The sequence below is a fragment of the Cetorhinus maximus genome, chromosome 9 (assembly GCF_964194155.1).
Source record: "Cetorhinus maximus chromosome 9, sCetMax3.hap1.1, whole genome shotgun sequence".
Taxonomy (NCBI): domain Eukaryota; kingdom Metazoa; phylum Chordata; class Chondrichthyes; order Lamniformes; family Cetorhinidae; genus Cetorhinus; species Cetorhinus maximus.
In genome coordinates this window covers 144,321,651-144,335,852 of record NC_135887.1, presented here as the reverse complement: position 1 = coordinate 144,335,852, position 14,202 = coordinate 144,321,651, and the positions used below count along the sequence as shown (strand labels likewise).

Sequence of the window (14,202 nt, the reverse complement as noted above, 5' to 3'; positions counted from 1 at the left end):
TCTACAAAGGAGTTTAATGAACTCAAAGTGCAGGCTGCACCCCACTCACCAGGTGGGTATTATGCTTTCACCAGGAAAGCAAATTGTGAGAGGGAATTGCCAGTACACACCAACAAAGCTAGACAGTTTCATTTTAGCTTTAGATAAGTGTTGATTTGTCTTTGTAAGAAGTTTTAATCACAAGTTTATTTGTCTAAATCATAGATTAAAAATAAATCCATAATTCTGGTTAAGTGTACTTAACTGGCCATTGACTGATGAGACATAATCAGTAATATTTCTTCCTACTTGTACTATTGCATACAGCTCTTGTCTCATTTTGCATTTCTTTGCAGCTGCTTCTCTTCCCTGTATTAAATGTGCAATATGGAGTTTCCAAGACACTATGGGCAATTGGTGAAATTGAAATAGGGCAGACTTAAAAATTGGAGTATTGCTAATACTTGCTAATCCAAAAGATTTTTGTGTAATTCAAGTATTATACAGATACTACAGAGCTTTTTGAAGAGATTTAAAATAACTTCTTAGCAGTTGCAAGTTTTGAAGCAGCAGAGTGAGGGCACACAACTGTACAAAATAAATTATGGCAGTTACATTTTCTCAGTTGTGCTAACTCAAGTAGTTTTCACATTTGTCTTATAGTCAATTCTTCCTGAAAACGTTTGAGTTTTCTGAATCATTGAAGGCGGATCTCTTCTCGTCTTCATTTAGACAGACTGCAAGTATTATAAGATTTCCAGTGCCCTTTTATTCTTAAGTAAGGTCCTCCGCTGTGTATGTGAACTGTATTAATCAAGTTGCATTTTGTCATGGTTTAAGTGTCCGAACATGAAACTCAATAGAAAGTAGATATTTAGGCAGTTGGGAGCGGAATCTGTACCACGTATACTTGAAAATGAGAACTGTGGGAGGCAAAATGTAAAGAGACTCTGTTCAGTAATAATTTTGTAGTTTGTGGTGGGTTCTAATTTTTCAGGTGTTTTGGTGTTGTATTATCCGGCCTTTGAACTTTGAAAATTGTGCATTTACTACGTTCATTATTTTTGAATTTTTATCTGAAATTTCCCTTTTGTTAAAGGGCAAGCTGGATGACTACCAAGAAAGACTTGACAGAGGCGAAGTCCTTAACCAAGATCAATTGGTAAGTGATTTCTGGATTTTAAAAAAACCTGCAATTGCTAGAACTACATATGCTCTTATTTGGGCTGGATATCCCTTTTATTGGAAAGGTCATATTATTCCCCCTCCACGTACTCATTTATGTGCTAGCCACATATTGATAAAATTGTGCTTAAAATGATAGACCCCCCCAGCATCAGCTTTAAAACAAAGTCAGGATGGTGAGAGAAGGGGAGCTTGCAGGTGATGGTTTTCCCATGCACCTGCTGCCCTTGCCCTTCTAGGTGGTAGAGATCATGGACTTGGAAAGGTTTTTTTTTATTCTTTCATGTGATGTGGGCGTTGCTGGCAAAGCCAACTTTGTTGCCCATCCCTAATTATCCTAGAACTGAGTGGCTTACCCAGCAATTTCTGAGGGTGGTTAAGAGTCAACCACGTTGTGTGGTACTGGAATCACGTGTAAGCCAGTTAAGGATGGCAGATTGCCTTCTCTAAAGGACGTAAGTGAACCAGATGGGTTTTTACAACAATCGATGGTAATTTCACGGTTACTATTAATGAGACTATCTTTGAATTCCAAATTTATTAATTGAATTCAAATTCCACCAGCTGTCATGGTGGGATTTGAACTGATGTCCTCAGAGCATGGGCCTGGGCCTCTGGATTTTTAGTCCAGTGATATTACCACTGCACCGCTGCCTCCCCTGATGGTGCTGCCAAAGGAGCCTTGGCAATTGCTGCAGTGCATCTTGTAAATGGTACAAACTGTGTGTTGGTGGGAAAGAAGGTTTAAGGTGATGGATGGGGTATTGATCAAGTTGTGCTACTTTGCCCTGGATGATGTTGCGTGTCATGACTGTTGTTGGAGCTGCACTCATCCAGGCAAGTATCCTGACTTGTACCTTGTGACCTGTATGTTCTGGAAAGAAAACTTCTGAGAGATCAGATAAAGGTGGCCTATTTTCCAGTCTTATTTTTGGTTAAGACTGGATGACTTATTCTTACTGTTGCTTGCTTTAATATATACATGAATATTAATTAAAGACAATAAATCCTGTTAGCTATATTTTAAATTAGTAATACACTTATCAACCCATTGAGTGAAAAGCCTGCTAATCTTTCCAACACTTCCCCACTATTCCCCAAAGGGAAGAAAGTGTGTGTGAAGATACAAAATAAAAACAGAACTTATTTTTGTGCCTTGGTCTGTATTATCCTCTTTGCACCAAGTGTAAATGTAGTACTCCTGTTCAAGTTTGTTTTACCTGTGCGTAAAAGTTAAAGTTTGACTTGAGGCTTTTAAAATGGCTTTTCTTAGCAATGTGGAAAATATCAAGACTTCGTTAAATCTGTAAACTGCATAAAGATAGCTTTCATTGGTCATGAGCAGTGCAGTATCTTCCACTGATCACATCCTGGCAGCAGGTGATTCCACAGTAGCTTTTAGTGGAAGATTTAACAGGTTTGAAAAGTCAGTAGTAACAGTTTACAGATTTGACATTACAGAGTTCTCTTGAGTTTCCATTTGCTTCTGCCTAATTATAATTCCAAAGACCTAGTAGTGAATAAGAATGGAGTGTTTAAATGCTTTGACATTTATTGGGAAAGCTCAATTTTTTTATGTTCTACTTGGGGTGCTTGAATTTTTCGCAGCAGTCATCATATTGTTACACGTTAACTTTGCTTGTTGAAAGCTTCCTGCAGTTAACTGCAGAGAATTTGTCAGTTCACTTGCTATTACGTGCAGGATTTATGATTTAGGAAAACAGCTTTTTAAAATGATTTCCCCTGACAGACCAAGGAAGACATCCTGTGATACGATCAATTCAATTGATGGACTTTAAAGATGAGTAAAAACATATCTTAATTTTCTTATAGGAAGCTGTTGGAAAGTTACAGGAAGTTGCAAATAACCTGGAGTTTGCTCGTGAACTGCAGCGGAGCTTCATTACCTTAGGCCAGGACGTAAGTATGCAAGAGCTGATGAGGGTTGGTGTTTGCAGTTAATTGGATAGAAACTACTGTTATATATAATTAAGATTATAGTGTTACTAAGATCAGAATTTGTTGTCCATTCGAGCAGCTTTCGAGGCCATTCCAGAGGACTGTTGAAAATAAACCACATTGCTATGGGTCTAGAGTCACATGTAGGCCAGATAGTTTAAAGGCGGCAGATTTCCTTTCCTAAAGGACATTAGTGAATCACATGCATTTTGCAACAGGAGTTTCATGGTCACCATTACTGTGACTAACTTTCAATTCCAGATTTATTAATTTTTTGAGTTGCATTTAAATTCCATCAGCTGCTGTGGTGAGGTTTGAACTAGTGGCCCTAGAATGTTAACCTAGGCCTCACTGTCACTCTCCGTCACTGTCTCCTGCTGTTTGTTTTGCTCCAGACTGGGAATGGGATAAGGACCTCTTTGGTTCCATTTGGCCCATGTGGCTAATTTGCATTCCTGCTAAAGGGTAATAAGTTTTTAAAAATTACTATCATGTTGACTTGGTTTTACTATGTATTACTTTCATTACTATATGTTATATTCTGCCATAACACTCTTTTCAGCAATGGATACCCATAGCTTTCAGATATACAATTCTTGCTGAATGTTTTCTAGTGGGTTATTGTGATTGATTGAGTGGTTCCTTCAAAATGGTCTTCAGTTGCAGCTGCCCTTAGAAGCCCAGGACATAATGTTTCAGGTCAGAGACTAAAATGCACATCCATGGACCTTGGTAGTACAAAGCCGATCACTTCTGTGACTTGGGTTCATACCCAATAGCCTGATACAATAAGGATCTATTTTGTTTCCAGGCCTAGCGACCTATGCAAAACTGGTTTGGAAAGTCAATTCACTTCACAAAAATTGTGCCTAATTGACATTAATCTGCAATCTCCTTCAGCCTTAGGAAAAGATCGTAAGAAATAGGAATGGGCCATTCGGCCCATCAAACCTTCACTACCATTCAATAAGATCATGGCTGATCTGATTTTGGGCTTAACTCCACTTTCCTGGCTGCCTCCTACACCTCTAACTCCCCTTGTTGATCAAAAATCTGTCTAATTCAGCATTGAATGTGTGTGATGACCCAGCCTCCACTGCTGTCTGGGGGGAAGAGAATTCCGAAGACTAAGGACCATCCAAGCGAACTTGGTTCTTCCTCATCTCTGTCTTAAATGAGAGACCCCTTATTTTTAAACTGCGCCCTCTAGCTCTGGATTCCCTGTGAAGGATCATCCCCATAACATCTAAACCTGTCGAGCTCCCTAAGAATCTTCTATGTTTCCATGAGATCACCTCTCATTCTTCTAAACCTCAATAAATATAGCCCCAGTCTGTTCAACGTCTCCTCGTAAGACAACCCCTTCATCCCAGGATTAACTCTTGTGAACCACCTTTGAACTGCTTCCAATGCAATTCCATACCTCAAGTAAGTAGACCAAAACTGTACACAGTAATGTAGGTGCAATTTTGCCAATGCCCTGTATAGTTGTAGCAAGGCTTCCCTACTTTTATACTCCACCCTTCTTGTAAAAAAAACGCCAAAATTCCATTTGCCTTCCTAATTACTTGTTGTACCTGCATGCTGACTTTTTGTGATTCATGTACAAGGAGACCTAGATCTTTTGTACTGTAGTATGCTGCAGTTTCTATTCATTTAACTAATATCCTGCTTTTCTATTTTTCCTGCCAAATATATTTCCCACATTATACTCCATCAGCCAAATTTTTGCTCCCTCACTTAACCTATCTATATTCATTTGTAGACTCATGGTAGCCTCCTCACAACTTCCTTTCCTACCAACCTCAGCAACATCAGTAAATTTGGCTACAATATAGTCTATCCCTTCGTCCAAGTCGTTCATATAGATCATAAATAGTTGAGGCCCCAGCGCTGTTCCTGTGGCACTGCACTAGTTAGTGTGCCAACCTGAAAATTACCTGTTTAACCTGACTCTGTTTCTTATTCTTAAGCTAAGCCTTTATCCATGTTAATATATCACCCCCAACACCATGAGCTGTTATCTTGTGCAGTAAACTTTTATGTGGCAGCATATAAATGCCTTTTGGAAATCCAAATACCTTATATCCATTGGTTTCCCTTTATCTACTTTGCTTGTCACATCCTCAAAGAACTCTAATAAATTTGTCAAATATGATTCCCCTTTCACAAAGCCATGTTGCCTCTGTCTGATTATATTGTGATTTTCTAAATGTCCTGCTACTACCTCCTCAATGGATTCTAGCATTTTCCCAATGACAGATGTTAGACTAACTGGCCTGTAGTCTACTGCTTTCTGTTTCCCTCCATTCTTGAATAGTGGTTTGATTTGTGGTTTTCCAATCTGTTGGGACCTTACCAGAATCTAGGGAATTTTGGAAGATTACATCTGATGCATCCACTGTCTGTGCAATCACTTTTAAGACCCAACGATGAAAGCCATCAGGCCTAGGAGACTTACCAGCCGTTAGTCCCATTAGTTTTCCTACTACTTTTTCTCAAGTGATTTTGATTGTTTTAAGTTCCTCTCTTCCTTTTGCTTCCTGCTTTTCTGCTATTATTGAGATTTTTTTTGTTCTACTGTGACAGATACAAAATACCTGATGAAATTCTCTGCCATTTCCTTGTTTCCCATTATTTCTCAGTTTCACTCTCTGAGACCAACACTTAATTTAGCTTTATTTACTTATTCGTTCTTGGGATGCTAGGCCAGCATTTATTGCGTTTAAGAGTCAACCACATTGGTGTGGGTCTGGAGTCACATGTAGGTCAGACCAAGTAAGGACAGCAGATTTCCTTCCCTAAAGGGCATTAATGAGCCAGATTGGGTTTTACAACAACCCACAATGGTTATACTTTTTTAAAAAAAACACAATAAAAGCTTCTAATTTCTTGCTTGTTTTCTCATACTTCAATTTCTTTCTCTTTTTTTTTAGCCATCCCTAGTTAGTTTCTAAAATTTTCCCAATCTTCTTGGCTACCACAATGCAGCATTACATATCTTTTAGATCAAGTTGGTACCATCCTTAACTTCCTTAGTCAGCCACAGATGATGCATCTTTCTTGTAGCGTTTTTCTTTCTCAACGAAGTATTTCCTTAAATGCCTGCCGCTACGTCTCTACCATCTTAACCTATTTACCCAGTCCACTTTAGCCAACTTTGACTTCATACCCTTGTAATTGCCTTTATTTCAGTTTAAGGCACTAGTTTCAGTTCCTTCTCACCCTCAAACAAAATGTGAAATTCTATTATGTTATGATCACTCATCTCTGGAGGATCCTAAACTGAGGTTATAGGTTAAATCCTGTCTCATTACACATTGCCAGAAGACGTTTTTGTAGGAAACTGTCCCAAATACACTATGAATTCATCCTCCAGGCAGCCTTTGTCATGTTGATCATCCAATCTATATGAAGATTAAAATCATTCATGATTATTGCAGTATCCTTTTTACAAGCTCCCATTATTTCTTGATGTATACTCTGTCCTATAGTGTACCTACTATCAAGGGGCTTATAAGCCACTCCCATCCAATGGCTTCTTTCCTTTACTATTTCTCATCTCCACCCAAGCTGATTATGCATTTTGATTCTCCGAACCAAGATAAATTCTCAATACTGATCTTGCCCTTTATTAACACCACCTTTTCCTTTCTTCAAGTCCTTTCTTCCTGTCACTTTGCAACCATGTCTCTGTAATGGCAATCATATCACACCCATTTATTTCTTTGTGCTATCGGTTCATCCATCTTGTTACCATAAGTCATAGAAGCAGAATAGGCCATTCGGCCCATTGAGTCTGCTCCACCATTCAATGAGATCATGGCTGATCAGATAATCTTCAACTCCATTATCCTGCCTTTTCCCCATAATCCTTGATTCCCTTACTGATTAAAAATCTGCCTATCTCAGCCTTGAATATACTTAATGACCCAGCCTCTGCAGTAAAGAATTCCACAGATTGACTACCCTCTGAGAGAAGAAATTCCTCCTCATCTCTGTCTTAAACGGGCACCCCCTTAATCTAAGATTATGCCGTCTGGTCCCAGACTCTCCCACCAGGGAAAACAACCTCTCACATCTACCCTGTCAAGCCCCCTAAGAATCTTTTATGTTTTAATAAGGTCACCTCTCATTTTTATAAATTCCAATGAGTACAGGCTCAACCGACTCAACCTCTCCTCATAAGAAAATCCATCCATACCCGGGTGAACTCCATACCTCGTGAACCGTCTTTGGACTCCCTCCAATGCCGGTATATCTTTCCTTAGATAAGGGGACCAAAACTCATCACAGTATTCTAGGTGTGGTCTAACTAGTGCCTTGTATAGTTTTCGTAAGACTTCCCTATATTTATACTCCATTCCTTTGAAATAAAGGCCAACATTCCATTTGCCTTCCCTATTACCTGCTGAACCTGTATGTTAGCTTTTTGTGATTCATGCACAAGGACTCCCAAATCCTTCTGTGCTGTAGCCTTCTGCAATCTTTTTCCATTTAAATAATATTTAGCTCCTCTATTCTCCTTACCAAAGTGCATAACTTCATATTTTCCCACATTATATTCCACCTGCCAAGTTTTTGCCCATTAACTTAACCTATCCCTCTGTAGACTCCTTGTGTCATCCTCACCACTTGCCTTCCCACCTATTTTTTTGTCATTCGCAAGTTTGGCAATATTATATTCACTTCCCTCATCTATGTCATTAATATATATTGTAAATACTTGAGGCCCCAACACTGATCCCTGTGGCACTCCACTAGTTACAGGTTGCCATCCTGAAAATGCCCCACTTTCTTATTCTGTTTTCTATTAGTAAGCCAATCCCCTATCCATGCTAATATACTACCCCCAACCCCAAGGGCTCTTACCTTAAGTAGCTTTACATGAGGTACCTTATTGAACGCCTTTTGGAGCTCCAAATATATTACATCTACTGGTTCCTCGTTATCTATTCTGCTTGTTACCCCCTCATAGAATTCCAGTAAATTTGTTGATGAAGCCATGCTGACTCTGCTTGATTAGATTACGTATTTCTAAATGCTCTGCTATTACTTCCTTTATAATAGACTCCCAATATTTTCCCAATGACAGATGCTAAGCTAACTTGCCTATAGTTACCTGCTTTTGTCTCCCTTTTTGAATAAGGATGTTATATCGGTTGTTCTCCAATCCTCTGGAACTTTTCCAGAATCTAAGGATTCTTTGAAGATTACTACCAGTGCAGCCACTATCTTTGTAGCTACTTCCTTTAAAATCCTAGGATGCAACCCATCAGGTCCAGGCGACTTATCAGCCTTTAGCCCCATGAGTTTCCCTAGTACTTTTTCTCTCGTGATAGTTTTTGTATTTATTTCCTCTGCTTCCCCCCCCCCCCCCCCCCCACTTTTGCCCTTTGATCCTTAATAGTATTTTTGGAATGCTATTAGTATCTTCTACTGTGAAGACTGAAATATTTACTCAACTCCTCTGCCATTTCCTGGTTCCCCATTATTATTTCCCCAGCTTCATTCTCTAAGGGGCCTATGTTCACTTTGGCCTCTCTCTTCCTTTTTATATATTTAAAGAAGCTCTTACTGTCCGTTTTTATATTACTTGCTAGTTTACCCTCAAAGTTTATTTTCTTCCTTTTTTTTTGGTTATCTCTTGTTGGCTTTTAAAATGTTCTAATCCTCTGTCTTATCACTAATCTTTGCCACAATTTTCAATTTGATATTGTCCTTAACTTCCTTGGTTAACCATGGTTGGTTTATTCCCCTTCCTAGAATCCTCCTTCCTGACTGGGATATCTCTTTATTGAGAGTCATGAACTATTTTCTTAAATGACTGCCATTGTTCATCAATTGTCATTTTCTGCTAAACTCCTTTCCCAGTCCACTCCAGCCAACTCTGCCCTCATTCCATTGTAATTACCCTTATTTAAGTTTAGCACAGTTGTTTCCGACCCAAGTTTCTCGCACTCAAACTAAATGCTAAATTCTACCATATTATGGGATCCTTTACTCTGAGATCACTTATTAAACCTGCCCCATTACACATTACCAGATCTAAAATAGCCTGATCCCTAGTTGGATTCATAACATATTGTTCTAAAAAAGCTGTCCCAAATACACACTATGAATTCTTCCTCATGTCTACCTCTGCCAGTTTAATTTTCCCAATCTACATGAAGATTAAAGTCACCCATGATTAGTGTACTGCCTTTTTTACAAGCCCTCATTATCTCCTGACTTATTCTCTGTCCTACAGTATAGACATTGTTAGCGAGCCTGTAGACTACTCGCACCAGTGTCGTCTTCCCCTTGTTATTTCTCACCTCCACCCATATGGATTCTGCATCTTTTGATCCAAGATCCTTTCTTGCTATCATACTTATTCCATCTCGTACTAACAAAGCTACCCCACCACCCTTTCTTCCTTGCCTGTCCTTTCAAAAAGTCACATACCCCTGAATATTTAGTTCCCAGCTTTGATCTTATAACCACGTCTCCATAATGGCTATAAAATTGTACCCATTAACCTCTGTTTGTGCCGTTAAATTCATTTATTTTGTTTCAGATACTACGTGCATTTAAGTAAAGAGCCATTAATTTTGAATTTTTACCATTTTTTTCCCCTTTTTGACCCTATTTGCTGCTTTTTTTTTTGTTTGTACACTCTGTCCCTTCCTCTCTCACCCTGGGTATCATTACCTAAATAGCTGAACTTCAAGTGTGCCACGTTCTTTTTCTTTGTAAGCCTATGTAGCCCCTTTCCAGAACACCCCACCCCACATATTTAGTTTAAAGCCCTCTCTATAGCCCTAGTTATTCAGTTTGCCAGGACACTGGTCCCAGCATGGTTCAAGTGAAGCCCATCCAACCGGAACAGCTCCCTTCTACCCCAGTACTGGCGCCAGTGCCACATGAACTGAAACCCATTCCTCCCACACCAATTTCTGAGCCATGCATGTAACTCCTTGACTTCATTTTCCCGTTTGCCCGTGGCTCAGGTAGCAATCTAGAGATTATTACCTTGGATCTGCTTTTTAATGTAGCTCCTAACTGTTCAAATTCTTTCAGCAGAACCTCCTTTCTAGCCCTGTCAATGTTTTGGTGCCGACATGGGCGATGACAGCTGGACCCCTCTCCTCCCACTCCAACTTCCTCTCCAGCCCCGAGACGTCCTTACCCTGGCACCGGTCAGGTAACACAGCCTTCGGGACTCGCGGTCATGGCTGCAAAGAACAGTACCTATCCTCCTAATTATACTGTCCCCTACCAGTACTATGTTCCCATTCCCTTCCCCCAACTTGAATGGCTCCCTGGACCATGGTGCCGAGGTCAGTTCACTCATCCTCCCTGCAGTCCCCGCTCTCATTCACGCAACTTGCAAGGACCATGTAACTGTTGGACAGTTGCAGGGGCCGAGGCTCTTCGAACGCTATCCCTGGGTCCCCAAACCTGCTTCACCTGCAGTCACACCCTCCTGTCCTTGATCACAGACCAAACTTGAATTAGTATGCAGGTATGGCAATTAATTTAGAAGACTAATGGAGTGCTATCCTTTATTATGAGAGGGATTGGTCATAAAAGTAAGAATGTTATGCTTCAGTTATACAGGGCATTGGTGAGACCGCACCTCGAATACTGTGTGCAGTTTTGGTCTCATTTCAAGAAGGATGTAAATGCATTGGAGGCAGTTCAAAGGAGGCTTATTAGATTGATACCTGGAATGAGTGGGTTGTCTTATGAGGAAAGGTTGGACAGACTGGGCTTATTTTCACTGGAGTTTAGAAGAATGAGGGGTGATTTGATTGAAGTATACAAGATCCTGAATGGCCTTGACAAGGTGGACGTCGAAACGATGTTTCCTCTTGTGGGTGAGTCCAGAACTAGGGGGCACTGTTATAAAATTAGGCATTGCCCTTTTAGGGCAGAGTTGAGGAGAAATTTTTTCTGAGGATAGTGAGACTTTGGAATCTACTGGCTCAGAAGTTGGTGGAGACAGGGTCTTTGAATATTTTTAAGGCAGAGGTAGATAGATTCTTGTTAGGCAAGGGAATCGAAGGTTATTGGGGTTAGATGGGAATGTGGAAATCAAAACACAAGCAGATCAGCAATGTTATTGAATGGCGGAGCAGGCTCTAGGGGCCGAATGGTCTACTCCTGTTCCTATATCTTATGCACCTAATCTGAGGGGCGTGACTGCCTTCTGGAGCAACGTGTCTAGGTAACTTTCCCCCTCCTTGATATGGCGCAATGTCTGCAACTCAGACTCCAGCTCCTTAACTCCGATCCGAAATTCCTCAAGCTGGAAACTCTTGGTACAGATGTGTTCACTTTGGATCACCTTGGTGTCCAGCAGCTCCCACATGTTGCAGCAGCAACACCTAACCCGTCCTGCCATTGCTATTGTATTTTATTCAATTTATGAATTAATTACTCTCGTATCCCCACTCTTTACACTTTATTATAATTAACTTTTATGCACACCACCATCAATCTTTTACTTAAAGCTATCTTTTAGAAAAATAGAAAAAAAGACTAGAGATCTAAACACAAACTGAAGACCTTTTCTTTAAAGATTAGAAATACTCACCAATCAGCTGCTCTTCACACTCATTTCCCTCTTGCGCTCTTTAATGGTCTCACACCCTTTGGTCTCACACCCTTCTCAGACACTCTCACTGTTAAAGGCCCCTCTTCTCTCTCTCACTGTTAAAAGCCCTGCCCCCCCTCTCACACTCGCTGAAAGTGACCACGCTGTTTCTCTCTCTCACTCGGTGTAAATGACCACGCTATTTCTCTCTCACTCTCGCTGTAAGTGACCACGCTGTTTCTCCCTCACTGTAAATGACCACGCTGTTTCTCTCTCACGCTCACTGTAAATGACCACGCTGTTTCTCTCTCACTCTCTCACGTGCATTCCGATAAAGAGCCTTTAATTCTGCCTTTCTACCATTTTCCCCTACTCTGACCTTATTTGCTGCTGCACACACCTGTTTGTGCACTGTGTCCCATCTTATCACACTAGTTGTCATTATATGTTGAGGGAGAATGAGCAGCTAGGACTATATTGAAAAGCAAAGCCACAAAGGTAATAATCTCTGGATTATGAAATAATAGAGGGAGAAATTAGAGTATGAGCAAAAACTAGTGCGAAATACCAACATAGACAGTTAAAGCTTCTATAAAAAAGGAACAGTAGCTAAAATGAACATTCGTCCTTTAGAGGCTGAGACTGGGGGAATTGATGATGGGAAATGATGAATTGGCAGAGGCTTTGAACAAGTATTTTGCATCTGTCTTCACAGTAGAAGAGACAAAAAGCATCCCAAGGATAGTAGGAAATCGAGATAAAAAGGAGGAAGGAATTTTAAACAATTACTATCATTAGAGAAGAGCAATGGGAATAATAATGTAACTTAAGGCTGACAAGTCCTTTGGACCTGATAGCCTGCATTGTAAGATCTTAAAAATGGTGGCTGCAGATACGGTGGATGCATTGGTTACAAACTTCCAAAATTCCCTAGTTTCTAGAAATGTTCCAGTGGATTGGAAAAACACAAATCTAATACCACCTTCAAGAATGTAGGAAGACAGAAAGCAGGAAACCAAAGGCTAGTTAGCCAAACATCTGTCATTGCAGGAATGCTAGAATCCATTATTAAAGAGGTAGTAGCAGAATGTTTAGAAAATCATAATACAATCAGGCAGAGTCAACATGGATTTATGAAGAGAAATAGTGTGAGACAAATTTATTAGAGTTCTTTGAGGATGTAACAAGCAAAATGGGTAAAGGGGTGTCAGTGGATGTAGCGTATTTGGATTTCCAAAAGCTTGGAGGCTGGATGAGTGCAGCTCCAACGACACTCAATAAGCTTGACACTATCCAGGACAAAGCAGACCACTTGATTGGCCCCCATCCATAAAGATCCAATCCCTCCACCACTGATGCAGTGGTGTGTACCATCTACAAGATGTACTGTAGGAAATCACCAAGGTTTCTTAGACAGCACCTTCCAAACCCATGACTGCTACAGTCTAGAACGACAAGGGCAGAAGGTGCATGGGAACACCACCACCTGGAAGTTCCACTCCAAGCCACACACCATCCTGACTTGGAAATATATCACTGTTGTTATGATCCCAGCTGATACTACTGGACAAGTCAGACCCCAGGGTGGAACCTGGCTTGATAGATCCTAACTTTTAGGTTTTGTTTAGAAACGTGGAAGGTGGCTACTGAGCAGAGTCGCAAGGTTTGCTGATGTACTTTTAACAAAAGAACATTTATTAAACAAGAAAAAGATGAACTATATTACACTACTCCTTCGCCCACAACCACACTTTTACAGATATATACAGATTTGTAAGAATAACACAAGTTACAAAGTCTGTCTTATACTCTAATGTTCACAGTAAGTATACAGTCCATGTAAACCAATAGGCGACCTGTGGTCGGACACACCACATTCCGGGATCAAGTGACAGATACCATCCAAAGCAGATGCTATGGATCTCATCAACTCCCCCCAGACGCTCGTCACACTGGGCCAGCTGTTCTCATGGAAACACTGGCTTTCACACAAGGGTTTCCAATCTTCACTCTCTGAGAACTCACTTTGGAATCTTCTCCCAAACGGCACTTTCTCTCTGATGCCTTGAACAAGGATCCACCCCCAGGATTTCAATCTCTCCTTCTGGTGTTCCTCTCCCCTGAGTCGCCACATATATTCCAGCTTCGCATTCCACTCTCTCTCTCAGACACTCAGCCATGCCAACAGAACACCTCTGCTTCACAGGCCCATAGCAAGGAGTCACGCACCTTTGGCTGTCTTCCTGGATCTCTAGCTTCTCGGAAGCCCACTTTGTTCCAAGTCTGCTCCCTGCAGCTCTGTCTTTTAACTTGGAGCATTTTTCTCTGCTCTTCACTCTTAACTTTACTTAACAGAACCATTTTCAGATTCCTGTTCATTTCCTTTGACTATTAGATCTTCCTGGTACCCTCTTTCTGTCCTATCCCTGACTTTGGGTCCTTTCTATGTTGCTCTGAGACCTTTCTGTCTTTACCCTGTGGTTTCCACATACCAACTG

General features: G+C 40.6%; 1 protein-coding gene across 1 annotated transcript in view; it reads left to right on the top strand.

Moving 5' to 3' along the window:
• caprin1b (cell cycle associated protein 1b) overlaps positions 1-14,202 on the top strand; it is a 204,275-nt gene that overhangs the window by 19,057 nt on the left and 171,016 nt on the right. Inside the window, exons 2-3 of the mRNA XM_078549580.1 lie at positions 1,079-1,141; positions 2,998-3,084. Coding sequence (XP_078405706.1) covers positions 1,079-1,141; positions 2,998-3,084 — 150 coding nt within the window. The remainder of the gene's footprint in view (positions 1-1,078; positions 1,142-2,997; positions 3,085-14,202) is intronic.